Genomic DNA, 25,616 nt, shown 5'->3' on the forward strand with positions numbered 1-25,616 from the left:
ACAAACAAAATTTCTCATAAGATATTATAGAACAGTTATTATTCTCAATTAAAGTATTAAATCCCAAAATAGATGACTTTAAAACTCCAGGAAATGATATATCCAAAACATTTTTTAAAAATTTATTTAATGGCAATATCAATAATAATATTTTCGCCAATTCTATATTAGATTCCTGATACTCAATTAAAGAAACAATTTCATTAAGCAATCTATCTCGACATATTAAATTCTCAAGCGATTCAATCATATAATAAAATGATTCCAATAAATCTATATTTTTTGGCATATATTCATTCGCTGTTTTAATTATGATAGACACAATTTCACCCTTCATTACTGGACTGTCTTGAAAATCTATTAAAGAGACATTTTTGGAATCAGATAAACTTGTTTCCATATTCTTAAAGATCAAATTGTCTTTTTTGTATTCCTCATAAGTTATTTCAGGAATCATAATCATATCTTTTTCCTTAGCCGCTTTATTAACATTTTTATCATCGCTAAGCTCACTAATTCCTAATATTTTATGCCTCATATACAACTTTATTATATAAATCAGTTCCATTTTGCAATATTCAAGCCATAGTTCAGAAGAATACATATTTAATCGTATTCCTCGTTGCATTAATACACGTGCAGCAGAAATGTTTCCATTCCAATTTAACTCGTGATATCCTGCAAATATCCATAGCTTAGGTTTTGTAGGGTGAAATTGTAAAGCTCTATTCACATAAACTTCAAACATACAAATTCACAAATTTTACTTTGAAATAACTTTTCCAAGAAGTTTAGTAGATTTTTCATGCTGAGCATAACGAATATACTGTAACCATAAATCTATATCACCATGAAACTTTTGAGTAGCCCTTTCAAATATAAAAAAAATACGTCTTACACCTCCCCAATCAGAAATAGTAGGCTTTCCTTTAATATCTATAAAAATAAATATTTCCTCTAAAATAAATACTTATTAAACTTAATCTTTTTATTCTTTTTTTTCTTAAAGCTTCTAAATTCATTTCATATTCAACATATTTCAAGAAATCCTCTTTCTTAACAATTCTACGAGCCAATGCATATTCAAATTCTGTTCTTCTTTTTATAATCGATTTTATTTCTGTAGGTGTAAATATTGACCTTCTTTGTAAATCAATAATCTCAGGAAAAGACTAAAAACAAAAGAAAAATATTTTACAAAATATTATAGAAAATACCTGTTCAAGAAAATATTCTGCCTTTTCTGACATTCTTTAAAAAAACTAGAAATCTATATAATCATTCTATAATATCTTCAAAACAAAAAAATATAGTATATTTTTAAAACAAAATTAGATATTTTAACAATTTTCTGATTACTTTGAACAATATCAAAAAAATCTTTAAACCCTAATCTTATACATCTAAACCTAAACACTAGCCTTAATTTAGCTTTAACATTTTCTTGATAATAAAATCACTATCGATTAAATCTTTTGTAGTTAACAAAGAAATATTAGGGTACTAATAAAAGGCTAGCCATAAAATTATTTTATCACAATAAAAAATAAATTGCTTTTGTTTTAATTGAAAGAAACTATAGTATTTAGTGTTCGAAAAAGCTAAATTTAACTTGTAAAAGCGTAAACATACGGAATTTATTAAAGTGTATAATTTATTTAAATTATTAGAAAATCTATAAGTAAAAATATAATCTAATTAACATTATTTACAAATTGGAAGAAATTTTAAAAGTCAAAAATAACTACTTACTACAGTTTTACATAATATCTTGCTGGTCAAGATGCATCAATCATCAACACGATTAATGCGAATGACAGCAGATGGTCGTCCTTTTACTAATGTAAAATAATAAATTTATTCAATGAAAGTTAATCTATTAAATAGGATTATAAAGACTTGTTTTCAACATTAATTGCAAGTCTTTCTCTAAATACACATCGTGTACACTTTAAAACATTTCCTTTTTCATTTACTACAGAAGAAGCGCTTGCCAACTTACGTTATCTTAAACTTACGCATTCAACACGATTACCAGATGCTAAGGTAAACTATGAAAAACTCTTAACAATAATTTCGAAGATATGTAAAAAATAAAGCTATTTGTAGAGTAGTTTTTATTTTAAATGCATTAAAGCATTTTTTCAAATATTTTATTTCATTTAAAAAACCTAATAACTAATATTAACAATTAGGATCCATCTAGAATTCTTGTTACGACAAGCACCACTACGTTTAGTATGGCAGAAGATATTGCAAAATTATTATGTCAAAGATTTATTCTTTCTCACTTTATTGAATCAGTCAATGAAAAAAATCTCACTATTTTTAAAGATAAAGCTATTTGGAAATTAACGCCAAAAGGAATTGCAATTGTATCGCGATTTGTTAAGCGAAATGGTGTGGATACACCAGTGATAAATGATCTTCTTGCATCTCCTTATAATACAATGCAACTTGTAATTCTTGAACGAGATCCAGAAACAGATGCCATACTACAGGATCCTTTTATGATAGAAATAATATTTCGACATTTTGTTGGCATAAAACCAAATATTGTTTCTTCGAACATTCAAGATTCTCCAGATGATTATACCGATGGGATTGTCGGTGTCCGTATTATTGAACAGAAATTTATTGAATCTTCTCGTTATTGTTTTAATGGGCTAAGTGCATTTCTATGGCTTATGAGATGCTGTACTACTATAACATATAGAGAGGCAATAGAAATTGCTACTATATTTATCAATCAAAATTTAATTATTCGTGAAAATACAGAATCTCCTTCTAAAAGTGATAGTTTTAAATTCAGTTCTTCTAAGAATGATATATATATGCTTACTGATAAGGGATTTTCAATTTCAGGATGGAAAGACTTAGATGTTTATTCAATTAGCACAGTAACTACCAAATCAAAATTCTTCTTCATTGGAGCTAATCGTAAGAAACAAACCACAATAAAAAACATACGGCCCAAAATTATACAAAAAACTGATCCAGAATCGTATTTAACATTTCAAAAAGATATTTTTTATGATATTAATACAGGCCTTCTAAATAATGAGACGAATCACAAACGTCTTTTTATCATTTTAAATGATCCAGCATTGCGTTTTCAATTCAGAATATTTTTGCAAGAAAACTATTGCGAAGAAAATCTTTCTTTTTATTTCGAGTCTATACAATTTTTTCAACTTGCTGAGCATGCTATAGATCCTATATCTATTCAAGAATCTTTAACAAAAGCTTATGGTAGATACATATAAGATTTATAAGCATATTAAATCCTTAATAGATATATATAATGCATTTCTTGTGGAAGGATCGCCTTGCGAGCTTAATCTTGATTATGCATTAAAACAAAGTCTAGCAGATTGCATGACAACAATTGTATTAAATGATAATGAAACTATGAAAAATACTTTAGATTCTGTTGTAAAGCTTTTCGATAAAGCACAGAAACAAATACTTAGGCTAATGGCAAGAGTAAGCATATGATACTGGTCAATATGCATTTCTAATTATAAATAGGATTCTGTTCCAAAATTTCTTCAATCGGCTACTCAGCTTAAAAATGATACCAATCAATTTCAAGAATTCATGAAACCAACCTTCTCAACTCATCCTATTTCTCAAACATCATAGTCTTCTTTTTTAAACAGATAAATATAAGTATTCAAATCTAAATCTATTATCCCCTCTTTACTGTCTTTTATTCAGAATGCAATATATTTAATAATGGTATGTATGTATTATATATATATATATATTATTTATATATATTATTTATCATATATATGATAAATAATATATAATTGATGCGTATTTGGAAAAACTATATTAGTAATATTATAATTTTTATTCACTTTGATCTTCCATTTCATTCAAATCCTCATTATCGGCACTCAATGCACTCAACCGCCGTATTTGATCCATAGATCTAATCATTATTAGTTTGTCTTTTATTTAATTTATTTACTTTGCAAAAAAAGATCTAATCTCATTAATTTCCATTGAACCCAGATTATCCATCTGAAGATGCGTTTCATTTAGAGAAGCAAGCCCGTCTCTTGTCTTTCCTTGCCTTGTTTCCCTTAAATCTCGTAAAAGACGACGAATTAGCTCAGGTTGATCCAAATCATCTGAAGCACTAATACCAACGTTAATTCCTAACATTAAACACAGATTTTTCAAGACACTTCAAGTAAAATACTAGATATCTCAAACCAACGAAGCGGTAAAGCAGAAAATCCATTTTCTACCTTGTGTTCAGCCTCAAGAAATCCTTCCAATGCTTCTTGAGATAACCATGAAGGAGGAAGGATGTTTGCCCGTTTTTGACGTTTTAAAAAGATAGCCATCCACAAAGGCACTGTTACTCTACTGGGAGGCTTAAATTGAGGAATAATTCCCTTCAAAAATAATCAAAAAATGAAAAAATATCATAAAATATTTTTACACCAATCAATGGCAAAGCATCCATTGTTTGTCTTGGGATAATCTCAATAGGAGATGATTCAGCAATAAAAGCAATTTCAGATGGCGTAAATGCAAAAATTTGACATGGTCTTAATGCCATTGAAAGTAGACCTTTTTTATCCGTTAAAACGAGCTTGACAATTAGGGCTTGCACCAATCATACATATATTCTCAATTCATAATTCATTTTTATATAAAAAAGATGTATAATAAATAGACTTTATAACATATTTCCATTTTTTTAAGTATATATTTTTTCATTTTAAAAAGATACTATAAAAATAATTAATAAAAACTAAACCTTATATTTGAATATCATTCCTTTTATTTTTTTATGCTTTAAAGAGTTAAGTAAAAGAATCATTATTATTCTTTTATATAAATACATCTCCAATAGCTTTAAATAACTCATCATTATCTAAAATAACCAATCACTTCTATTTTCAAATAATGAAATATTATCTATAATTAAAAATAATGTATTCTCTTTTTATAAACAAACATAAATGTGGCATTTACTATTTAGAAGTATTTTCAAAACTTAACATAAAACTAATTATTTTTCAAAAAATAAACTACATTAGTCACAAAAACTATTTTTAACTATGAACTATGATCTTTAGCCTCGAAAACCCTTGTTTGTTTAAACTTTACCTGAATTACTAGCAGCCTTAATATAAAATACTTTTTTGAAAATTAATTTAAATGTCTATTAACAAAATTCTTCAACAAATTAAAGATTCCATTCAATTCCAATATTTAATCTTAAACACTATCAAAAAACTATAAATTAATCCTGTAGACCTTCAAAAAACCAATCAAAAATATTTCAAATATTAAATTAATCTAGAAAAAAACTAACAAAAATACAACTGTTTCTACAAATATATTCAATAATTCAAATAGTAATATATTTTCAATATCCAGTAAAAATAATGCCATATTTTCAAAAAAAATAGAACAATAAGTATTTAACACTAACGAAAAACTAATTTGTTTAACCAAATTAATATGTAACCCTTTACTAGAAAAAAAAATATCATAGAATGACCTTTAAAGTGCTAATAAAAGACATTTCTAGCAAGAATGATTATTTAATTCTTAATCGTTTACCCCATAACATATCTTCTATAAACGTACGATTCCATATATATCCACAAAATCTTAAATAATTACTAATTATAGCACAGAATCCAAAAAATGAAAAGCCAACAATCTAATTATATAACGACTTATACGCTTTAACAAATTTTGTGATCATAAGAATGCATCACAAAAAAATAATTAATCCCATAATAAATAAACCATTGATTGTAAGACTAAAACAAATATAAACGCAAGATGAATAATAACAAGCCCGAAATTAAATAAGTCTTATATAATATGCATCCAAACGATTTAAAAACTAAATATCTCCATAAATTCCAAAGAAAACTACAGACGAATAAAATCTTGATCAACATCAATAGAAGAAGAGTCTGGACTACTAAAAGTATCTAAATCAGACTGACTAGACGAAGAACTATCTTTATCAGGTAATCTCTCAACAGACTGAGCATTAGTATTTGAAATTAAGTCATTACGTTCAAAGCCAAAAGATGATTCATCATCACTTGTAGATAAGAAACATTCCTTACGTTTACGTGCAGCCCTTTCAATATGAGGGAGTCGACAATTTTTGATTAAGCATAAACCCTTCTCAGAAAAATCCGGGCATTCACGTAAATGTTTTTCTCGACATTCTATACCCTTTTCACAGTAGCCATCTATTGCAAATGCTCTACAAATAGGAGCAGAAGGATTAACTCTAACATGAGCATATAAACAATTTGTATTTAAACATTGACCACGTAAAAAATGTAAACATGCAGAAACACGATGTGGTGTTGGCTCATGAGACAAATCGCAAGCGTTTTTATTTGGACATTTCCCCTTCATAAATAACGGGCATATGGCTACATGATTCGGGTCATGTTTATAAGAACAAGACTTTCCTTGTAAACATTTTCCTAAATTAATTTCAGTTTTCATAAAAAAAAAAAACAAAAATACCTGTTCGTGTATAATATTGGCAATATTTCTCACTTTTTTTTTCGAAAGACTTATCTCTTTTATATAATCAACATAAAATAAATAAACATCTATAAAAAATACCCAATTTTCGACTTTATAAGTGATGTATGCCATAAATTTCCATTTTTAGTCCTCCAAAAAACAGAACCAGATACAACAGCTTTCTTCGATGTTTCCACAAAAGGATCATTATCTTTTATATATATCAATAAAGAAAAACATATAAAAATACATACCTTCTGCTCGAATAAGTTTGTATCCATTCTTTTTAACATAAAACTTAACACCATCAATCATTAATTCCTTTATTCCGTTCACTCTAGCATCTTTATATTTATTTTTTTTAAATATCTCATCCTGTTTCATTTTTTTCTGCAAACGAGTCTCTTCAATTGCCTTTGCCCTTTTTTTTACAGTACTATCATAAATACTTGCATTAATCAACTGAAGATGCCTATCCTTCTTCTGTATCCATCCTGTAGATACAGATTGTGTCTCATTATTCACATTAGTTTCTGAATGTCTTGTACTAATAACTAATGACATATGTCTTGATCTATGTCTAGGATTTTTTAAATAACTACACGGTTTAAAAGATAACTTTTCAACATCCTTATTTTCAATTTCTCCTACAATTCATATAGATTCTTAAATTTCTAAAACATATATTTTATCTTACCTCGTCTATGTTTATGACGATTAATCGCTCCTATTTTTCGTTATTTCTACCCAAAAAATAAGACATTTTCTATGAAATATCTACCTGCAACTGTTGCTATTTCGTTTAGAATAGCAACCTCTCTAATCCTATCTTTTTTTTCCTTTTCTATATATTTTTTTTTCTCCATCATAAACTGACCGAATTCAATGGGACTTCAAGTACTATAAATTTATAATTTTATATATCTTTTTAATAGAAATACACCAAAAAAAAATACAAGAAAAAATGTACAAATTATTAAATATCCTTGATAAACAAATCTTAATATAACTTAATTTTTTTATTATAAATTAATATTTATAATGGTTTGTAAAAATAAAAGAATATATAAGCAATCCGCTTAAAAAATATTTTTCCTAATAAATTGATAATTAATTCCTAAGAGCTTTAGAAAATAAACTATATGAAAAAAATCTAATAAGAAAATCTTACGTACATCATTTAATAAATGAAATTTATGTGCTATATAACATCTTTTTTTATAACCATTTTCAATTGAAAAGTTCATCTTAGTAATCAACTTATCTTCAATAAAAGGAATTTCTCTATAATAAATAAATATATTTCATTATAAGTGCTACTCTTTTTTAGCCATATAAAGAATGATTAAAAAGTTAAACAATCAGTTATAACATTTAGAATTAAAAATAAAAAAATACTATACTATAAGAAATTCAAACAGAGAAATGAATAATTTAGATAAATATCGATAAAGCTATGTTATATAATTTTAAATAACCATTTTCTATGTTTTTATTTGAAAATAAAAACAAAAAATTATTAAAAAAAGCTTTTTTTAATCCATAAATAAAAAATCCCATTACATTAGTATGAATACACAATATAAAACTATTTAATTGTGTTTAATATCTATAATAAGCCTGTGTTTCAAGCGAGACACCATATCCAAAATCATAATACAAGGTATAACAAAAAAAGGTAGATAGAGAAACACAAGGATTATCTTATCTTCTAAGGTAATAAAATATACGTTAAAAAAAATTAGTTCAAAAATACATGCAAAAACAGTAGTTGCTACAATTGGTTAATTTTTATATAATAAATAAATAAAAGACACCTGTATGTGTTGCATAAATAAGAATAGGAATTTGTACACGTGGATTATCTAATTCTATTAAAAACAATACGCTTAATTTTTCTGTTACTATAATAAAGTCCTCGAATCCCATAAAAAAACAAAGGCAATTGAAAAAAAGCTTCACAAAATATAAAAGAGAAAAACCATCCTCCAGGATACGATTTCCATCCCATTAAAGGGTCCTTGAAAGTTGATATATACCATAATTGTAACTTTGTTAGTTTTTCTAATGTCAATTTTGCCGGATAAATGGGTACCAGATCAATCAAGAGCGCAACAAAAATACGTACCACAAAATAACATGTATATAAGAAGTCAATAGGTCTCCTTATAAGGCTTGGACTATTATTTTTTATTTGCAATATTTTCATGTTTTATATCTTTCAAATATAAATTTTAAATATTAGAGAAAATATACTTATATAATAATTAAATACAGAGATACTTTTTTAATTAGTAAATAATAATAATATTTTCTATTAAACTTCTTCCTAAAAATATATCAAACTCATCCTTATTAAATAATATTCCTAATTCATTAATATATATATAATTTTTGAATAAAAAACATGTCATTATGAATTCATATATATTCGATATTTGAAATAAATATTAACTTTTTTTTCCACTTTAACAAATATTACACTTGAAAATTCATTATTAAACTTTTGTAGATCCAAAATTTCCAAATCCCATTATTTGAGCCATTGAATCATCTTGAATAGATTCGTCTTCATTTTTTAACATGAGAAACTTTTTCTTTACGTCTCATTTTCTTTTTTTCTTTCCTTTCTTTACGTTCTTCTTCTTCTATCGCTTGTTTTTCTGAAATTCTTTGACTTAAACTAAATTCCGAATGTTTTTTCTCATCAACCGTTTTCTTTCTCAACCATGCAAGCCTTTTTCTTACATCCTCAAGCGTTACTCGTTTTTGTCGAAGTGTTTGATTTGTAGCTCTTAAATCTAAAAAAGAAATTAAGCCTTAAATTATCTATTAAACATAATTTTTACGTTGTTTACTATTAAGATGATCAATCCAGCTATTTGAATCTTTGTATGTTTCATTGCATGCCTCGCAATAGTAACCCACACCTTTTCCTTGACGCCCTGTTGATGCTCCATAAGGAACAAGAATAGTTTTATTCAAATTTTCCTCAAGGTTTAATTTATCTCTAGCTTCCACAATTTTAACATCGGGTGGTGTTGCTTCACGCTTAAACTTTCCATGTTTCTTTTCCCATCTTATTCGAGCCTCTTTTTTCTCTCTTTCTTCTCTATCTGCTGCTTTCTGTGCATATTCTGCCAAATCCTAGCTCATTATTAATTTTCAAAAACACTTATTTTCATCAAAAATATGTCAATTCTCACCCAAGTTCTTCTGAAATTAGGTTCTGTACTATTCTCATAAATTCCTTTAGAAACCATCAAATAAAACTAAAAATAATAAGTCTATTTTATATAAATTTTACCAAATACTCACCTTAGTATAAATCTCGAGATTTCGATCACTTATCAAGGTTCAAAAAAAAAAATAGAAAATGTGGAACAGCCTAGACCCGGAGATATTGAGGCTTCGATTACTGTCAAGACCTCAATTCCTGGAGATTATTCAACAAGTTGATTATTTCCTTTTAAACACCAGTATTTAACGTATTTTCTAGACACATCCTGAGTTAGCAGAGGCAGCAGTTCATAATCCTGAAGAATTTAAAAGAATAGTTCAAAGCATGTATTTCGATAGAAACTACTTAGAGATTCAACGGCAGAGAGAAATTGTGCGTTTTTATGCGTTTTTTAAAGTTCTTTATGAATTTTAATGAATTTTTAGAGTGCACTGAACGCAGATCCATTGAATATTGAAGCACAAGCAAGAATTGAGGAAATTATACGGTAATATAATTCCTTTTAAATAATGGATTGAGTTGACTCTATTTTAGTCAGGAAGCAGTAATGGAAAATCTAGAGAATGCTATGGAATATCATCCCGAGAGCTTTGGACGAGTAACAATGTTATACATAGATGTGGAAATTAATAAATATAAAGCTAAAGCATTTGTTGATTCAGGCGCTCAAAATACAATAAGTAGTTATTCTTTTTTTTTTAAAGTATTAACTTCTAATCCAGTGAGTCCATCATGTGCAAAAGCATGCGGGTAAATTTTGAATCTAATAGATAAATACATCTCTAAATTTATAAAGAATTACTCATTTGATTGATAAACGTTTTTTTGGTGTAGCCAAAGGTGTAGGCACAGCAAATATCATTGGACGTGTTCATAGTGCTCAAATTAAAGTGGGACCACTATTTTTAGCATGTAGTTTCACTATTATTGAAGTATAAAAAGTTTACTAATGTACGTTTCTTTAATTTTTTCTAGGGAAAAGATATCGATATTTTATTTGGTCTTGATGTTAGTTTAATTCATTATCAATTATATTTACTTACATTTTTAAGATGCTTAGAAGTCATCAAGCATGTATTGACTTAAAAAGAAATGCACTTGTTATCAATGATACATTAATACCCTTTTTATCAGAGGCGGAGCTTCCTGATAGCGCTAAAATGGAAACAATTTATGTACCTGAAACAATAAACCATGATAGCGAACAAACAAAAGCCAATAATACTCAAAAACAATTAGGATCTTTGGATAATAGTAATATTTTAGATCAATCAGCTTATAAAGGACAATCAGAATCAAAATATCATGAAAAAGATATCCGTCAATTACAAGCATTAGGATTCTCGAAAGAAGAAGCACTACAAGCACTTGAAGCTGCTAATGGAGATGTCTCTATAGCAGCAAATTTCTTATTTTAAGTTTAATAAACCTAAAATCAATATATTATATTATTAATACTTCAATTCAAAAATACTATAACTTTTATATTACAAACCATTAGCCCATCCGAAATATCCAATATTTTGGGTAAACATATTTAAATACATCAATAATTTATACATTTTTTTTTTTAAATTTAAATATCATTATTTAATTTTAACTTAAAATATATTAAGACTTTCTATAAAACCTCCTATTTCTATAAAAAATATCAAAAACTAAATAAATATATCATATGAGAGAACCATATATTTATTATTTGACCTAAAATTTTTGCTAAATCATAAAAACAACTCAAATTTCAGAACAAAAAACACTCAAAATCATAAAAAATGAAACAAAAAAAAAAAAATATAGAAAAAAAAATCAGAAAAAACAGAAATATCAAAAAAGACAGCTTAAAAGTAATAAGAAGTAGAAAATTCTCAAAAAAAGAAAAAAAATATATAAAAAAAACACAAAAACAAAACAATTTATCTATTTCTGAAACAATATCTACATCTGGAAACAAAGAAATTAACAAATTCGTTGAAAAAATAGATAAAAATACACAACTTACAAGATTACAGCAAAAAATGAAATCAAAATTATCAGGAGGAAAATTTCGTTTAATTAATGAACATTTATATAATATTACAAGTAAAGAAGCAATGGAATTCTTCAAAGAAAACCCAGAAATGTATGAAGAGGTGATATTTTCAAAACATACAACATATTTTACTTAACGAATATAGTATCATATAGGTTTCCAAAACCAAATATCATCTTGGCCAAAGAATCCAACCGATTTAATAATTGAAGATTTATCTGAATTTATAAATGAATCCAGAAAAATGATTCTCAAGGTGGCGGATTTAGGATGTGGAGATGCAAAAATAGCAAGAACAATGAAAGATATATCAAATATTAAAGTATATAGTTATGATCTAGTGTCTCGAAACTCATTTGTTACTAAATGTGATATATCTAACGTATAAGGGTCTTTTTTTTGAATATAATAAAAGCTAACTCCAATAGCTGCCGCTTAAAAGCTCAACAATTGATATAGCTATTTTTTGTTTAAGTCTTATGGGAACAAATTACATCGACTTTTTAAAAGAAGCATGGAGAATTTTGAAAATGAAGTAATTCATTAGATTTTTAGAATTGCCTTCTAAATTATAAATAGCGGAAAACTATGGATTGTTGAAATTAAATCTCGATTTATGGATAATGAAGGAACAGCTTTTTGCACAGCACTATCATCACTTGGATTTTCATTTGTAAAAAAAGAAACTTCAAATAAAATGTTTATATATTTATATTTTAAAAAAACTAATAAACTTAATGAAAAGAATTTTGGCATATTACTCAAATCATGTATATATAAACGGCGCTAATCATTTCAAATATCTATTATACCCTTCTAGAGAGCACTTTCTATTACATACTTATCGCGATATTCTTGTATTAATTTCAATTTTTCTTCATTTAGTTCTTTTTTAGAATAATCTATAATATCTTTGAAAGTAATAATTGCTTTTACTGGGATTTGATATTCTTGACGCATCATCTCAACTACACTTACTTCACCATCATTTCCTTTTTCTTGACGATCTAATATTTCTACGATTCCAACTAATTTTCCTCCCTCTTTTTCAACAATACTTATCGCCTCTCGAATTGCTGTACCAGCTGTAATTACATCGTCCAAAATCAATACCTTCTTTCCTTTCATTGATGTTCCAACAATATTGCCTCCTTCTCCATGATCTTTTTTCTCTTTTCTATGGTATACAAATTCAATATTCTCTTTAGTTTTATCCAGTTCACAAAGTTTTAAAGTTGTAATTGCACCTAAAGGAATTCCTTTATACGCAAGTCCAAAAATAATATCAAATTCAATATTTAAATCTAAAATAACATGGGAAAAAGCAATTGCTAGTGATTTAAGAAGAACAGAACTATTCATAAAACTACTATTAAAAAAATATGGACTTTTTCGACCAGATTTTAAAAAAAATGTACCAAATTTAAGAGCACCAGATTTCTTTGAAAGAAAGAGAACATCATCCTTATAACCCATCTTTATCTATAAAAATACTTTTTAATATTTTTTTAACCAAAAAATAAGTGTTGAAATCTCGATTTAACAATTTAAAAACAGATAAGCTTATCTTGATAAAGACAATGCACAAGAACCTTCTATTAATAATATCATTTAAACTATTCAAGTTGACAGTATATTTCATATATAAATCAAAGAAATATAATACATATATTTTAAAAAACCAATCTATATATAAAGATATGATAGAAGACAGATATTTCCTAAAACTTCATGAATTCTGGGGAAAAATAGAAAACATATATATAAAATATTAAAAATAATAGGTTTTTAAATGTCATATAATCCTATAAAAATTAAAAAAAAAAAAAAATCAAATAATACATTATAATTTAAAGATATTTTAGATGAGATATTTTCAATCTTCATGCATATTTTTCGAATGGAATCATCCCATTGAGTCATTTCTATTTTAGAATTTTGATTTATATTATCAAATAAAACCAACTCAGAAATATGATCAATTTTAGCAGATATAATACCCTGTTCAATCATTTTCGCTACATAATCTTGAGTCATATCAACGCTTATACCAAGTAAGTCAGAAAGTTCAGAGAAACTAATATTATAGTATAGTTTGCTTATTGATAACAAATTGTGTTCTATAACAGCTCTCATAAATACGGTAGTACCATCTTCAAGTTCGATATTTTGATAGGGTTTTAACTTTTTTTGAAACTCTTTAATTTCACGAGGAAAAAGTATTTTTCTAAAATGCAGCTTTTCTAAAATAAAATAATTTGAAAAATTGACAGAATTATAATTCTCATAGAAAGTAGACAATATTTTAGATCGTGTAGGACACACCGGAGATAAAGCTATACAAATAATAGCGGCATCTCTAATAATAGAATTAGTATAATCGAATAAAATGAATCTTTTTATTACAAATATTCCAACCGTTGTATTTCGGAAATACATTCCATAGCACTCAATTCATAATATTTCTTACTTGCTTCTAAAAATTTCTGGCTTTTATCAAGAAAATTTGCTTGAATTAATTTAAAACGAAACAAAAGCTCTGGTTCACATGTATCATGATCAAGATATGCAGCTTTCTCAAAATACGTATTAAATAGAGTCATATTTTCTATTTCCAACAAATTTTGAAGAATCCATACATAAATTTTTAGTTTATAATTGTCTGAAAAAACCCTATATAAAATTATATTATTCTTTATAAACTTAACACATAAACCATTCACTCGATTCCAATGCAATTTCCTGTAGTATTTTAACAACTTGATGATATTCACAAGCATCTTCATATATTTTTGCTAACTTTTCTTTCATCTTATATACTAGTTCAATATCCAAAATTTTAAACTGTGTTTTAGATAAAATCATTTCAAGCACCTTCTTTTTCACTGAAACATCTTCAATTAAATCTAGATGTTCTATGCATTGTTCTAATATTTTTTGCATATTTAACCATTTTTTATCATTAGAAAAAACTTGAATTAAAAACTGTTCAAATTCTTCTAATTCCTCTGGAAATCTTGTAATTTTCTTAAATATATTCACAAAGTATGATGAATTATACTAATAAGAAACATTCTTCTGAATAATTAGAAGCATCTTTAACCAAATTAACTTTCATCTTTAAAAAACAAATTTCTAAATAATTTTAATTTTTGTATTTAAAAATCAAAAAATAATATAAAACAAATCAATTCATAAAAATCTTCTATCATATATAATGTATAGTGAAAAAAATTTAATATAAACCAATATATTTTAGAACGAAAGCATTAAATCTATTTTAACTTTCCTATTCTTTTTAATTCATTCCAATTTATTCAATGCTCTTTTATTTTTAATAAATAAACCAACCATTTATAATTCAACTTAAAATCAGTTTTATAATTATAAAATACATCAAAAAGTGATATACATATTAAGATTATATAGTCTGACATCAGATTAGATCAAGTTGAAAAAGTAAAATTAATAATCACTCTATATCTACATATACTAATACTTAAAGCACTAAATACCTCTAAAGAACCAAAGCTTACATGGCCTTTATTTCAGGGTTTTTAGGCCTTAAAAAACAAAAAAATACATAAAATATATCTGTAAAATATAATTCATCACTTGTCAGACCTACTACAATATATTTAAAATCTATCTTTTTAAAAATATCACAATATTATTAAAGACTAAAATAACATTTAAAAATAAAAAAACCAATAAAATTTATTTAAACCAAAGAGATTCAATATCTCTAGAAGAGCTATTGAGTTAATATGATTTACAATACAACTCGACATTTTTTCAATAGGTTACAATTGTACGGAAACGTTACCTGAGGAACGTTATAAAAATACCCGTAAGACTGTTAAGATTATTTAGAAATATTATTAAAAATTATAAAAAAGGTATTTTTTGACCAAAAAAGATGTCTTCATCACAACCCAACAAGCCATCTTATAAGCCGAAATTTCCTATCGCAAGGATTAAAAAAATCATGCAAGCAGGTGAATATAATAGAAACTAATTAGATTTATAATGAATAACAATATTAGATGAGGAGGTAGGAAAAGTAGCACAGATTACACCAGTTGTGGTTTCAAAAGCCTTAGAACTTTTTATGCAATCAATTGTAGATGAAACAGTTAAACAAGCTCGTATTAAACAAGCAAAGAAAGTGACGATTACACACATGTAGAAATGCCCCTATCTGAAGAAAAAAAGCCTTAATATATTGTTTAGGAAAAATGCAATTCAATCGGCTGATCAATTCGACTTTTTAATCGATATCATAGATAAATATACCAATACAGGAAGTTTTGAAAAAGATACAGGACATTCATCTGAAAAAATACAAGAAAATAAAAACGATATAACTTTTTTAGAATCTAATTCATCATCAAAAAAAAAGAATAGCAATTAAAATAAAAAAATGTTTTACACTGAAAAAATTCGTATAAGCATATATCAAAAAAATATACGTCCTTTTAAAACAGAAGATTCAACTAATGTAGAAAGATATAATGACAACTTACTTTCTTTTCAAATTTACAGTATATTAATATCAAAAAATACGAAATAAAATAGTATGATAAAGGACTTAAAAGCAAAAAGAACATATAAACCGGAACCATAGATAATACAAAAACAATGCATATTCATGAAATAACAGGTGTACTACAATTAATTTTAGCTTCCTTGAAAAGCTACATCGACTTTTTTGGCAATAGCATCTTTCTTAGCACTAAAGCCAGTCCCTTCATTAGAAAGTTGCACAATCAAAAGTTTAGACTCATTTTTCATAGCACCATTATTTTGTACATATAAACTAGATTCACACACATAACAAACTCCAGATTCACGGACAAATTGATCTAAACAAATAGTACATATAACATGACCACATAATTTCATAACTATAATATAAATTAAAAACATTTCTTAAAAAAAATAAAATAACTACTATAGGCACCAGATATATTAGAGAGCTTTTTTTTACAAGCAGGACAAATTCTCAGAAGCTCCTTACCTCCAGATAATTTGTTCTCAGTAAAATTAACCGAAATTAAAGATTTTAATGATATTTTATGAGGCTTGTCAGAACTCGATGCGGGGCAAATAGGTACACGTTTCTGCTTCTTTAAAATATCCTTATTATTTGCAGAAGGTGTCAAAGAAGGAATCCAGAATGATCCAATCTTTGGCTTTGATTCTGCTTCCTAGTAGTCTATTTAATATCATAAATTTAGGTCATATCCATTTACCTGTTCTTTAATATATTTTAATTTCTCTCTATCTCTGTCGTTTTTTGCAATCATCAGAAGCTCTTTTTTGTCAAGTTTAAATACATCTTTAACTTCCTTTTTTTGTAAAACTTCATCGTCATGTTTATCATCATTATAACGTGAATTAAAGCCCATCTGTAATACTTCAAATTCTTTAATAGTACGCATCCTAGCAATTTCTTCAATTCTTTTCTCTTCAATTTCATTCTGACGCTTTTTTTTCTCTATTTCTTCTTCTATTTTTTTTATCTCTTTACGTTGAGTTAAAAGATTCTCCATAATACAAACTTTACAAAAAATATCACCATTTTCTTCACAAGAAACTGTATCACGAGTTTGAGAAAGACATAAGTGGCATGCATCGAACAAACGAAATGAATCACTTTCAAGTCTTTGCTTTTTAGTTCCATAATCTAACATAGAACGTTCATCTAAAAAATCATGTCAAAAACATAAAATATGTATTCATTGAAATAATACAGTTTGTAAAAAAAGACAAACTAGTATTTCTTTTTGAGTGTCGTGACATTTAATAATATTTTTTTCAAATTTTGATACCAAAGTCAAATCTAAAATATTTTAATTAAAAAGAAATATTGATGAATATTAATCTACTTCAATATAAGATCATGCAAAATAATAAAAAAAGTCAAATTTTTGAATCATCTCAATTTTCAACATTCAAAAATATTAGATCTAAATCTATTTTTGATAAAAAAATATTAATATTTTAAATTTAAAAACCTAGATTTTAGTAATTTTTGATTTAATACGTCAAATCCATTAGACTATATATATTTATAATAGAAATTCAATAATAATATTAAATATATAAAAACTTTCTTTTATTTTAAAATTGACACTAATATTCATAAATACTAAATAAAAAATAAGCTAGTATAAACCACCACTAATTTTTAAAAGTTAGAAAAGATATTTATAAAAATATATAAAAACCTAGAATATTAGCTTTAAAAGATATGAAATGATCAAGATATTTTCATAAAAATGCAAAGCATTAGTATTAGATTATTTTGCAATTAATTTATAAATATATAACTATTGAAAAATAATAGAAAAAGAATCAATAGATAAATTAAACAATAGTATATTTCCAAAATCAAATTTGATAAAAATTGAATAAAAAAACAGAAAAAACTATACCAAAATATAAAGAAAATTCGCAATGAAAGATATATATTATAGGAACTTGCCTAAAAAATATCACAAATTAAGTAATAACTCCATACTAAATTCCAGAGATTTTTATTTCAAAACATCTATAAATTGAAAACCAGATGTTAAATTTGATTTTTCATCACCTAAAGCAACTTCATTATAAGATGAACGTATGCATGCATTTTTAAAAGTAGGAATCAGACATTCAATTAAAAAACTTTGTATTGTTATATATCCTCGAGCAATTGTATCACATGACATATATTCAATCTAAAAATATTTAAGTAAATATGCTTCTGAATGTTTTTCGTTTCATTTACATTAATTATTACACCTTTATTTGTACTTGCTATACGAACTATGAAATCATTGATTTCATACATATCACCATCAAGCTAAAAAAAATTAAATATATATAACATTAAAGACACAAAATAAAAACATGAATGGTTTGTCTCATATTCCAAAGTTTTGCTTTTATAATCATCTGTTCAAAATCCCCATTTACTTCAATAGACGTCTTATTAACTTTACAAAAAAGAATTCCAGGATAATATGACATAGAAACCATATGTAAATGTTTAGAATACCTAGTATAAAGTTTATATGTCATAGACCACCGTCCTAAAATAAATCCTTATCAATCTAATATAAAAAGCAAAATTCCAAAGCTACCTATTACTTGAGCTAAAAATAATTGAAGTCGTTGCTGAATAGACTCAATTAACATCATTCCTGTATCGTCTTGACATAAGAAAACACTATAAAATGCTAGTTTCTTTTATTTTAAGAAAAAATATCAAAACAAACCCAGAAATTGGCATATTTTTAATAATGCTTTTTCTATGACTAACGTTGATAGTTCATTAGAGAGAAAAATCAATAGAATTAACGTTTAATCTTAGACTATTTAAAGCAATCATAGAAAAAATACTATCTAATTTTTTTTAGAAAATCAAATGAAATTCTATAAAAATTATAAAACATCATATAAAATACCAAAAAGTTAATTTTAAAGGCTAAAATAAATAAACATTAATCAATTTAATCATGAATTCATATTATTGTTAATATAATTTAAAACCTCTATTTTAAAAGAATTTAAGAGGTTTCTTTTAATTAGAAATAGATGTAAAAAAGTAAAAGTACTGTAGGAAAAAATATTTTTAATAGATCTATATAATATATTAATAGAGCAGTAAAACGTATTAAAAAATATATTTATCCATATTTTTTTAGAGAAACAAGTTTATAACATCAAAATATTCGTACTTCTATATATTATAAGGAGAAAAATAGACATTTAAACAACTTTAGAAATAATTAGCATTAATGAATAGTATTTTATAAAACATTTTTTTTATAAAAAAAATATAAAATTGTATTTATATTTTAAAAATATTGATTTTTATCTATTGAATTTAATTAAATCCTTTAATTCTATTTCTTAAATATTTGTAATATCAAGATTGCAATTTTATAATTTTATAAAAATTTCATTATAAATATTATATTTTTTCAAAAATTAAATTATAAGAAGCTAATTTGTAAACTTAACAAATAAAAAATCATTCAAAATAACAGAAATTTAAAACTCAAATAAGCGTAAGTATATAAAAAACTAATATATACATTTTATTCAAATATTTGTATAACAAATATGTTTGATTCAAAATACATCAATGATCTAGAGATAAAGGATGATTTTAAAAATACTTTTATAAAAAAATAGCCATTAATTATTCATATGTTCTAATTATATTAAAATATTCAAGTTAGTTATTTCAAAATTAGAATTATTATCTAATTCACTTACAAATTATTTGATACTTTTTTTAAATCCAAAACTTCAGAATCAATTTTTGTTCCATCATTAATTACAGGAAGCTCTGAAGATTCCTCATATAATAAAGTCTGTTGATCTTTAGAAGAAAACTCCTCTTTAATAGCAGTAGAAGAGCTAGGGTTTTCATCTTCTGATGTTTCTAACATATCCGTTATCATTTTTTCAACTTGTTGTTTCATATCATTAACATGATCTATTTTTTTTTGAATTTCATTGAGTTGTTCATTTTCCTTACTCAACATAGAATTATTCTCTTGAAGAAGGGCTTCTAATTGTTTGATAATATCTTCACGTACCAAAATTGCTGCTTTAGAAGTACTATAAGATAATTTAAGAGATTCTAATAATTGAAAAAGCTTTGAAACATATAATGGTGAAGCAGGTGTAGCTTCCGCTTCTATAAGTTGCGAATAAAAGCCAAATGAAGAGCCAATTGCCAATGATGATGATGAAATTGATTCAATAAGGCTATGATACAATAAATTAATTTTAGACTAACCATTTATAAATATAAAAAAATCTTTATCAATAACAATTTACCAGTTCTGGGGCTAAAGATAATTTTAATAATCCTCCCATTTTACCACCAGATAGTGATTTTTTTACACTTTTTTCTGCAACTATAAAATTATTTAAATTAAAAAAATACCCAGAAAAACATACTTTCTAATCTTTTATTAACATCCATAATTACATTTTCAGAAAAAACATTCCTTTGTTCCCATACATTTGCCACATGTTTAAGTCTATTTTGAACATCTTGTGTTCCATGCCGATATGCATTTTCCATTGCTTCAGCAATAACCTTAAACACAATTAACATATAATACTATACAGAAAAATACAAACTGTTGAAAAAGCATTCACAAATTCCTCACGTTTACGAGCTTTAGATTGTTGTGTCACATCATTTGCTAAGTAAATCAAATTCAATTTTCTCAAACCAGATGCTTCAAAAAATAAGAACATAATACATAAATAAGATCTTTACCATCTCGAAGACTTTGCATCCATGTCTCAACAATTTGTTTTGCACTTCTTCTGTGAAATAAAACCCCTACCTAAATTAACCCAATTTTCTCAAAAAAAAACATAAATAAACATGAAGAAACACTTGTTATTTCTTCCTGAGATCCACTATTAAGTGCTGCAAACTTAGATCGGATCAAATCTGGCGTCGCCATTGGTTTATCAAGATTTTCTTAATCACTAATAAATTGAATCTTAAATACTCAAAAATACATTCAAAACTCAGGAAAAAAAAATAAAAACAACAACTTAACAAAAAACAAAATAAGAAACTGTATTTCAAAACGTTTAAGAGACTATCTTAAGCCTTAATTTCTAATATTTAGCTATTTTTTAATTGACTCTCGATAATATTGATCAACTAGATAAAAACGGACGAGCAAGTAATTAAGAGGTCGACATCCAAATTTTAAAAAAAAAACAGGTTTCCTTAAGATAAAGCTATAAAATATCATAAATCTAATACTATTAGGAAAAAAAGAGCAAAAAAAGCAGTATTTAGAAGCCATTTAAAAAAAATAAACTTTTCAGAAGATAGGTCTTCCATGTCTAATTTTCCATCTTTAGAAGAGTTTAATTCTGGTGTTTGTTGTACAATATCTGATAAAAATCAAGTAAATTAATGCAAGATTTTTTTTCAGATCTTTTTTATGATAAAATAGAATGAATCTGAAATACAAGACGAAACGTTTATAAAACCAATACCATTGAAAGATATAGATGCGCAGAGGGAGGATATGACATACAAAATTTCAGAAAATACTAATGAATCAGTTTTTCTTGAGTAATTATGTTATTACTAACAGGTAAATAAATAACTTAGATAATAATAGAAAATGGAAACAACAAAGAGAAGCAAATATTCAAAAACAAGAGGAAGAAGACCGTTTAAAAAAAGAAAATAAAATAGAAAACGCTAAAAAAGCTATTGATAACTTTTTTGAAAGTTATAATAGAAAAAAACAGGAAAAAATCCAAAAAAATAGGTTATAAAAATATATATATGGTTTATTGATGATTAATTTCAAGAATAGAGAAAAACAGAAAGAGTTCCTACTAAATAGAGATAAAGATATCTCAGGAATGCTATGGGATCGTGTTGTTAAACTTCTTAATCTTTCAGAAACATCAACTGGATTAGAAGATAGCAATATGTCGAAATTTAAAGAATTATTATTAAAACTTCAAAAAGACCCAAATGCACCAGGCGCAAATGATATTTAATTGTTTTAATATATTTATACATTTAAATATGATTTCTGTAATTACATGTATCTTTTTTAGAAAAACAGAAATGTTAATATCAATAATAAAAAATCATTTTTTTTTGTAGCATGATAACTAGTCTATTACATTTTCCTTTCTATCAAATCTATTCATTTTTTATAGAATTGTATCCTTGCATTTGGAATTTCATCAATTGCATAAATGCAGAATCAACATTTTTATTTAATTCAATATAAGAACCTTCCTCAATTAATTTACCGTTCTGATCAAGAACAATAATTTTATGAGCTCTTTTAATTGTACCAAGTCGATGAGCTTATACAAATAAGTTTGTAAATAATAAAACTTATATTTATATTTACCAATAGTTATTGTAGTAAGGTTTTCTTCTTGAATTAAATCTTGTAGCGCTTGATCAACCAACACTTCTGATTTCCCATCCTAAAAAAACTCAATACAGAAAAACATATGAAGTTATCTTACAAGTGCAGAAGTGGCTTAATATGTTAGTAAAATACAAACTAAAAGTTCAAATTACCTTCATCTAAAATTAATATTTCAGGTTTCCTAACCAATGCTCTAGCAATCGCAATCCTAAATTACCATAAATAATTGTATAAAAATATTTATTTATTAAATTGCCTTTGTTTTTGACCACCACTAATTAAAGTTAGAAATAGCTTATTTATTAAAAATAAATCTTACCTTAATTGTATTCCATTGCCTCCAATATAAGTATCAATATTTTTAGAAAAATTCATAATAAAAGTAGAATTAGATTTTTCTATTGCTTCTATTATTTCTTCTAGTGTCGCATCTGGCTTTCCATATGCAATATTCTCTTTTATAGTACCAGGAAAAAGGGAAGGATTTTGTGGTACAATACCAATTTTTTTCCGCAATTGTTTTAAGTTAATTTTTTGAATATCTATATCATTAACAGTAATTCTCCCAGAATTTACATCATAAAATCTTAAAAGAAGATATGCTATTATTTATTTTAATTAATTAACTAAAAACAGAAGCACATACCAATTGTCGACTTCCCTATTTTTATTAAAAAAGTCTAAAAATAAAATTAATTAATTACCTCCCCCACTAGGACCACATATTGCGACATTCGTACCTTGTTCTATTGTAAATGATAATTTAGAAAAAATAGGCATATCTGGGCGTGTAGGATATGAAAAACAGACTATGAATTAGCATTGTGCAAAAATAGAGCATCTACTTTACCGTCTTCAAACTTAATAGGCCCTTTAATAGTATCAATAAAAATACCTACTTATTGTAATGTAAGCTTAAGTTTTAAAAACACAAAATCATACCTGTAGGTTTCATAGTTATTTTCTTATCAATTAATTCAAATAATCGAGATGATGCTCCCAACCCCTTCATAAATTCTGAATAAAAACCACTTAGCCCAACCATAGAATTTCCGGTATATGCTGTATATAACAGAAAAGAACTAAGATCACCAATAGTTATTATAGATTTATTAACCATACGACTCCCATAGGCAAGAATAATTAATACTATTAAATTCCCAGAAAATCCAACCTAAACGTTTTAATACTATACAAAAACTATTTTTAAAATTTACTAGTCCCAAAAATGTACTATTAAGAAATGCCTATATATATTATATTAAAATAAAAAAAAACATAAAATCTTTATACATCTTTCTTAACAAGTTGAAATATTTCCCGAATTTTATTATTATAACGCCGTAATTCAATTATTTCACCTATTTTATATAAATAACAATTTTAATTATTTAAAATATACCCGTAAATGCCTTAACTACATGCATGTTAGAAAATATAATATAAATTATAAAATTCATCACTTATATGTATATTTCCAAGATCTTCTGAAATTTTTATTAAATCACCTAAAGTCTTTTGAATCTTTTTTGATAAAGCTTTTATATATTGTCCATAAAATACCTATAAAATCAATGAAAACCAATCATATAACAATACTTACTGAGCCAACAACAATTGGAGGTATAATTAACATCATAACAGAAGTTAATTTTACTGATATCCATGTCATCATTGTAAGCCCTGCAATTGTAGTTATTAAATATTTTAGACCATCTGAAACATTTTGAGTAAGAGATTTAGCAACAACTGCAGTATCTAGAAAATTAAAAAAAAAGAAAAAAACGGTGTTTTTTACCCGAAGACAGACGAGAAATCAAATCTCCACTCCTTAAATAATATCAATAAATTTCTTAAAGATAAAAGTACACTACGCATTAACATCAAAAAACCCTAAATCATGCTTAAGAGTATTTTGATATAAACGTGATCGTAACCTAGATATCACTCTTTCACAAATAATTCGCATAAGAAACAAACGACCAAAATTACATGCTCCACCAATTAGAAAAATAAAGGCAAGTCCAGTATAAAAGTAAATTGACTCAATCCCAAAAAAACTACTTATTGACGGTTTCACCATAAAATCCAGAATTCTCCCAATAATATACCTACAACATATATATATATTCCAAAAAATTTATATATACATACGGCATCGACATAGAAACAGACGATCCAAAGACAATAAAGACAATAGCAACTATCACAATAAATTTATTATTAAATATCCATAGAAATTACTAGAAAGCATTTTTTTTTCTCCTTTAAGAAATCTCATAACAGATTTTAACTGAAAAAAAATCGTTCTAAAATTTAAAATACGATTCTGCATATCCTCTTTATATACCATGATTTTCTTATCCATTTTTTCATCTTTCTAATACTAATTAAAAAAATCCTTTTTTCTCTTATTAACCCACAAAATCATGATATTCTCTTTTCTTAACGCCATTACATAAATAACGATTCCGAAATATTGCATCCGATTCATTATTTAATATAAAATAAAATAACTTTCCTTTCATACATTCAAATTTATTATATCTTATATCATTCAAATTATATATATATGTTCTCTTGTTCATAGAATTAACCAAAATAGACCTCAAGCTACCAATCAATCCAATACTTTCGAGATATAATGGACATCTAAATATAGTTTTCTGTATTCTTATTTTTCCAAATGGTTCTTTAAATCTTCTAAAAATCATTTTTTTATTTTATAAAAAAAACCCCAAAAAAAGTGCAGAAAAAAAAGAGAAATATCCATAAAATATCATTTATAACAGTTCCATAGTCATTAAAGATGTTTTTATCTATTAATTGATTCAAAAATACTTTTTTTCAAACTTGAATTATTATATAA

At 25.6% G+C, this 25,616-nt stretch overlaps 16 protein-coding genes across 16 annotated transcripts in view; 5 read left to right on the plus strand and 11 right to left on the minus strand.

The window, feature by feature from the left end:
- The window catches only part of PNEG_02766 (hypothetical protein), a gene marked incomplete at its 3' end in the record, with an annotated part of 1,484 nt that extends 164 nt beyond the window's left edge, over positions 1–1,320 (minus strand). Inside the window, exons 1-4 of the mRNA XM_007876605.1 lie at positions 1,218–1,320; positions 980–1,172; positions 768–936; positions 1–725 (exon numbers count right to left, since the gene is read on the minus strand). The exon at positions 1–725 is cut by the window's left edge and continues 164 nt beyond it. Of these exons, the coding sequence (XP_007874796.1) occupies positions 1–725; positions 768–936; positions 980–1,172; positions 1,218–1,250 (1,120 nt within the window). The 5' untranslated portion in view covers positions 1,251–1,320. The remainder of the gene's footprint in view (positions 726–767; positions 937–979; positions 1,173–1,217) is intronic.
- Positions 1,321–1,759: 439 nt separating this feature from the next.
- PNEG_02767 (hypothetical protein) lies at positions 1,760–3,693 on the plus strand. Its single transcript, XM_007876606.1, has 5 exons — positions 1,760–1,843; positions 1,888–2,046; positions 2,196–3,252; positions 3,296–3,486; positions 3,532–3,693. The coding sequence occupies exons 1-5, from the start codon at positions 1,784–1,786 to the stop codon at positions 3,643–3,645; spliced, it is 1,581 nt and encodes a 526-aa protein (XP_007874797.1). The 5' UTR covers positions 1,760–1,783; the 3' UTR covers positions 3,646–3,693.
- Positions 3,694–3,858: 165 nt separating this feature from the next.
- On the minus strand, positions 3,859–4,579 carry PNEG_02768 (hypothetical protein; the record flags this gene model as incomplete). Its single annotated transcript, XM_007876607.1, has 4 exons — positions 3,859–3,940; positions 3,980–4,150; positions 4,198–4,412; positions 4,460–4,579. 4 exons carry the CDS (start codon positions 4,577–4,579, stop codon positions 3,859–3,861), a joined length of 588 nt encoding a protein of 195 aa, XP_007874798.1.
- A 1,208-nt stretch (positions 4,580–5,787) lies between these two features.
- On the minus strand, positions 5,788–7,492 carry PNEG_02769 (hypothetical protein). Its single transcript, XM_007876608.1, has 6 exons — positions 7,316–7,492; positions 7,232–7,261; positions 6,789–7,181; positions 6,634–6,745; positions 6,532–6,587; positions 5,788–6,488 (listed from the first exon to the last, which is right to left on the minus strand). Exons 1-6 carry the CDS (start codon positions 7,401–7,403, stop codon positions 5,914–5,916), a joined length of 1,254 nt encoding a protein of 417 aa, XP_007874799.1. The 5' UTR covers positions 7,404–7,492; the 3' UTR covers positions 5,788–5,913.
- Positions 7,493–7,997: 505 nt separating this feature from the next.
- Positions 7,998–8,779, minus strand: PNEG_02770 (hypothetical protein). Its single transcript, XM_007876609.1, has 3 exons — positions 8,440–8,779; positions 8,352–8,399; positions 7,998–8,308 (listed from the first exon to the last, which is right to left on the minus strand). The coding sequence occupies exons 1-3, from the start codon at positions 8,741–8,743 to the stop codon at positions 8,127–8,129; spliced, it is 534 nt and encodes a 177-aa protein (XP_007874800.1). The 5' UTR covers positions 8,744–8,779; the 3' UTR covers positions 7,998–8,126.
- A 326-nt stretch (positions 8,780–9,105) lies between these two features.
- PNEG_02771 (hypothetical protein) lies at positions 9,106–9,827 on the minus strand (the record flags this gene model as incomplete). The annotated part of the gene is made up of 3 exons (XM_007876610.1): positions 9,741–9,827; positions 9,384–9,681; positions 9,106–9,335 (listed from the first exon to the last, which is right to left on the minus strand). The coding sequence occupies exons 1-3, from the start codon at positions 9,795–9,797 to the stop codon at positions 9,106–9,108; spliced, it is 585 nt and encodes a 194-aa protein (XP_007874801.1). The 5' UTR covers positions 9,798–9,827.
- Positions 9,828–9,908: 81 nt separating this feature from the next.
- Positions 9,909–11,205, plus strand: PNEG_02772 (hypothetical protein; the record flags this gene model as incomplete). The annotated part of the gene is made up of 8 exons (XM_007876611.1): positions 9,909–9,988; positions 10,034–10,147; positions 10,201–10,262; positions 10,310–10,455; positions 10,498–10,525; positions 10,572–10,707; positions 10,751–10,783; positions 10,828–11,205. Coding segments are annotated over 8 exons (965 nt in total), but the record flags the coding sequence as incomplete, so codon positions are not given.
- Positions 11,206–11,419: 214 nt separating this feature from the next.
- On the plus strand, positions 11,420–12,594 carry PNEG_02773 (hypothetical protein; the record flags this gene model as incomplete). Its single annotated transcript, XM_007876612.2, has 4 exons — positions 11,420–11,904; positions 11,950–12,186; positions 12,233–12,339; positions 12,384–12,594. Exons 1-4 carry the CDS (start codon positions 11,548–11,550, stop codon positions 12,592–12,594), a joined length of 912 nt encoding a protein of 303 aa, XP_007874803.1. The 5' UTR covers positions 11,420–11,547.
- A 26-nt stretch (positions 12,595–12,620) lies between these two features.
- On the minus strand, positions 12,621–13,280 carry PNEG_04292 (orotate phosphoribosyltransferase; the record flags this gene model as incomplete). The annotated part of the gene is made up of 1 exon (XM_019757811.1): positions 12,621–13,280. One exon carries the CDS (start codon positions 13,278–13,280, stop codon positions 12,621–12,623), a length of 660 nt encoding a protein of 219 aa, XP_019613377.1.
- A 245-nt stretch (positions 13,281–13,525) lies between these two features.
- On the minus strand, positions 13,526–14,922 carry PNEG_04293 (hypothetical protein; the record flags this gene model as incomplete). Its single annotated transcript, XM_019757812.1, has 5 exons — positions 13,526–13,609; positions 13,647–14,163; positions 14,211–14,477; positions 14,521–14,831; positions 14,866–14,922. The coding sequence occupies 5 exons, from the start codon at positions 14,920–14,922 to the stop codon at positions 13,526–13,528; spliced, it is 1,236 nt and encodes a 411-aa protein (XP_019613378.1).
- Positions 14,923–15,646: 724 nt separating this feature from the next.
- Positions 15,647–16,218, plus strand: PNEG_02775 (hypothetical protein; the record flags this gene model as incomplete). The annotated part of the gene is made up of 4 exons (XM_007876614.1): positions 15,647–15,654; positions 15,704–15,802; positions 15,851–15,989; positions 16,038–16,218. The coding sequence occupies exons 2-4, from the start codon at positions 15,724–15,726 to the stop codon at positions 16,216–16,218; spliced, it is 399 nt and encodes a 132-aa protein (XP_007874805.1). The 5' UTR covers positions 15,647–15,654; positions 15,704–15,723.
- Positions 16,219–16,484: 266 nt separating this feature from the next.
- PNEG_02776 (hypothetical protein) lies at positions 16,485–17,698 on the minus strand (the record flags this gene model as incomplete). Its single annotated transcript, XM_007876616.1, has 5 exons — positions 17,696–17,698; positions 17,561–17,649; positions 17,060–17,511; positions 16,759–17,014; positions 16,485–16,711 (listed from the first exon to the last, which is right to left on the minus strand). The coding sequence occupies exons 2-5, from the start codon at positions 17,607–17,609 to the stop codon at positions 16,485–16,487; spliced, it is 984 nt and encodes a 327-aa protein (XP_007874807.1). The 5' UTR covers positions 17,610–17,649; positions 17,696–17,698.
- A 648-nt stretch (positions 17,699–18,346) lies between these two features.
- PNEG_02777 (hypothetical protein) lies at positions 18,347–19,083 on the minus strand (the record flags this gene model as incomplete). The annotated part of the gene is made up of 5 exons (XM_007876617.1): positions 18,347–18,529; positions 18,580–18,654; positions 18,702–18,883; positions 18,935–19,020; positions 19,070–19,083. The coding sequence occupies 5 exons, from the start codon at positions 19,081–19,083 to the stop codon at positions 18,347–18,349; spliced, it is 540 nt and encodes a 179-aa protein (XP_007874808.1).
- An 876-nt stretch (positions 19,084–19,959) lies between these two features.
- On the minus strand, positions 19,960–21,289 carry PNEG_02778 (hypothetical protein; the record flags this gene model as incomplete). The annotated part of the gene is made up of 7 exons (XM_007876618.1): positions 19,960–20,011; positions 20,076–20,599; positions 20,646–20,725; positions 20,769–20,910; positions 20,955–21,055; positions 21,097–21,162; positions 21,208–21,289. 7 exons carry the CDS (start codon positions 21,287–21,289, stop codon positions 19,999–20,001), a joined length of 1,008 nt encoding a protein of 335 aa, XP_007874809.1. The 3' UTR covers positions 19,960–19,998.
- A 390-nt stretch (positions 21,290–21,679) lies between these two features.
- On the plus strand, positions 21,680–22,358 carry PNEG_02779 (hypothetical protein; the record flags this gene model as incomplete). The annotated part of the gene is made up of 4 exons (XM_007876619.1): positions 21,680–21,748; positions 21,797–21,918; positions 21,968–22,120; positions 22,169–22,358. 4 exons carry the CDS (start codon positions 21,680–21,682, stop codon positions 22,356–22,358), a joined length of 534 nt encoding a protein of 177 aa, XP_007874810.1.
- A 126-nt stretch (positions 22,359–22,484) lies between these two features.
- Positions 22,485–25,461, minus strand: PNEG_02780 (hypothetical protein; the record flags this gene model as incomplete). The annotated part of the gene is made up of 20 exons (XM_007876620.1): positions 22,485–22,676; positions 22,724–22,802; positions 22,845–22,858; positions 22,900–22,955; positions 23,004–23,021; positions 23,067–23,349; positions 23,394–23,408; positions 23,452–23,556; positions 23,598–23,645; positions 23,690–23,921; positions 23,965–23,994; positions 24,041–24,108; positions 24,150–24,164; positions 24,211–24,310; positions 24,351–24,505; positions 24,546–24,577; positions 24,622–24,858; positions 24,902–24,950; positions 24,992–25,127; positions 25,171–25,461. The coding sequence occupies 20 exons, from the start codon at positions 25,459–25,461 to the stop codon at positions 22,507–22,509; spliced, it is 2,133 nt and encodes a 710-aa protein (XP_007874811.1). The 3' UTR covers positions 22,485–22,506.
- Between the last annotated feature and the right edge of the window lie 155 nt (positions 25,462–25,616).

The sequence above is a fragment of the Pneumocystis murina genome (assembly GCF_000349005.2).
Source record: "Pneumocystis murina B123 chromosome Unknown supercont1.7, whole genome shotgun sequence".
NCBI classification, from domain to species: Eukaryota; Fungi; Ascomycota; class Pneumocystomycetes; order Pneumocystales; family Pneumocystaceae; genus Pneumocystis; species Pneumocystis murina.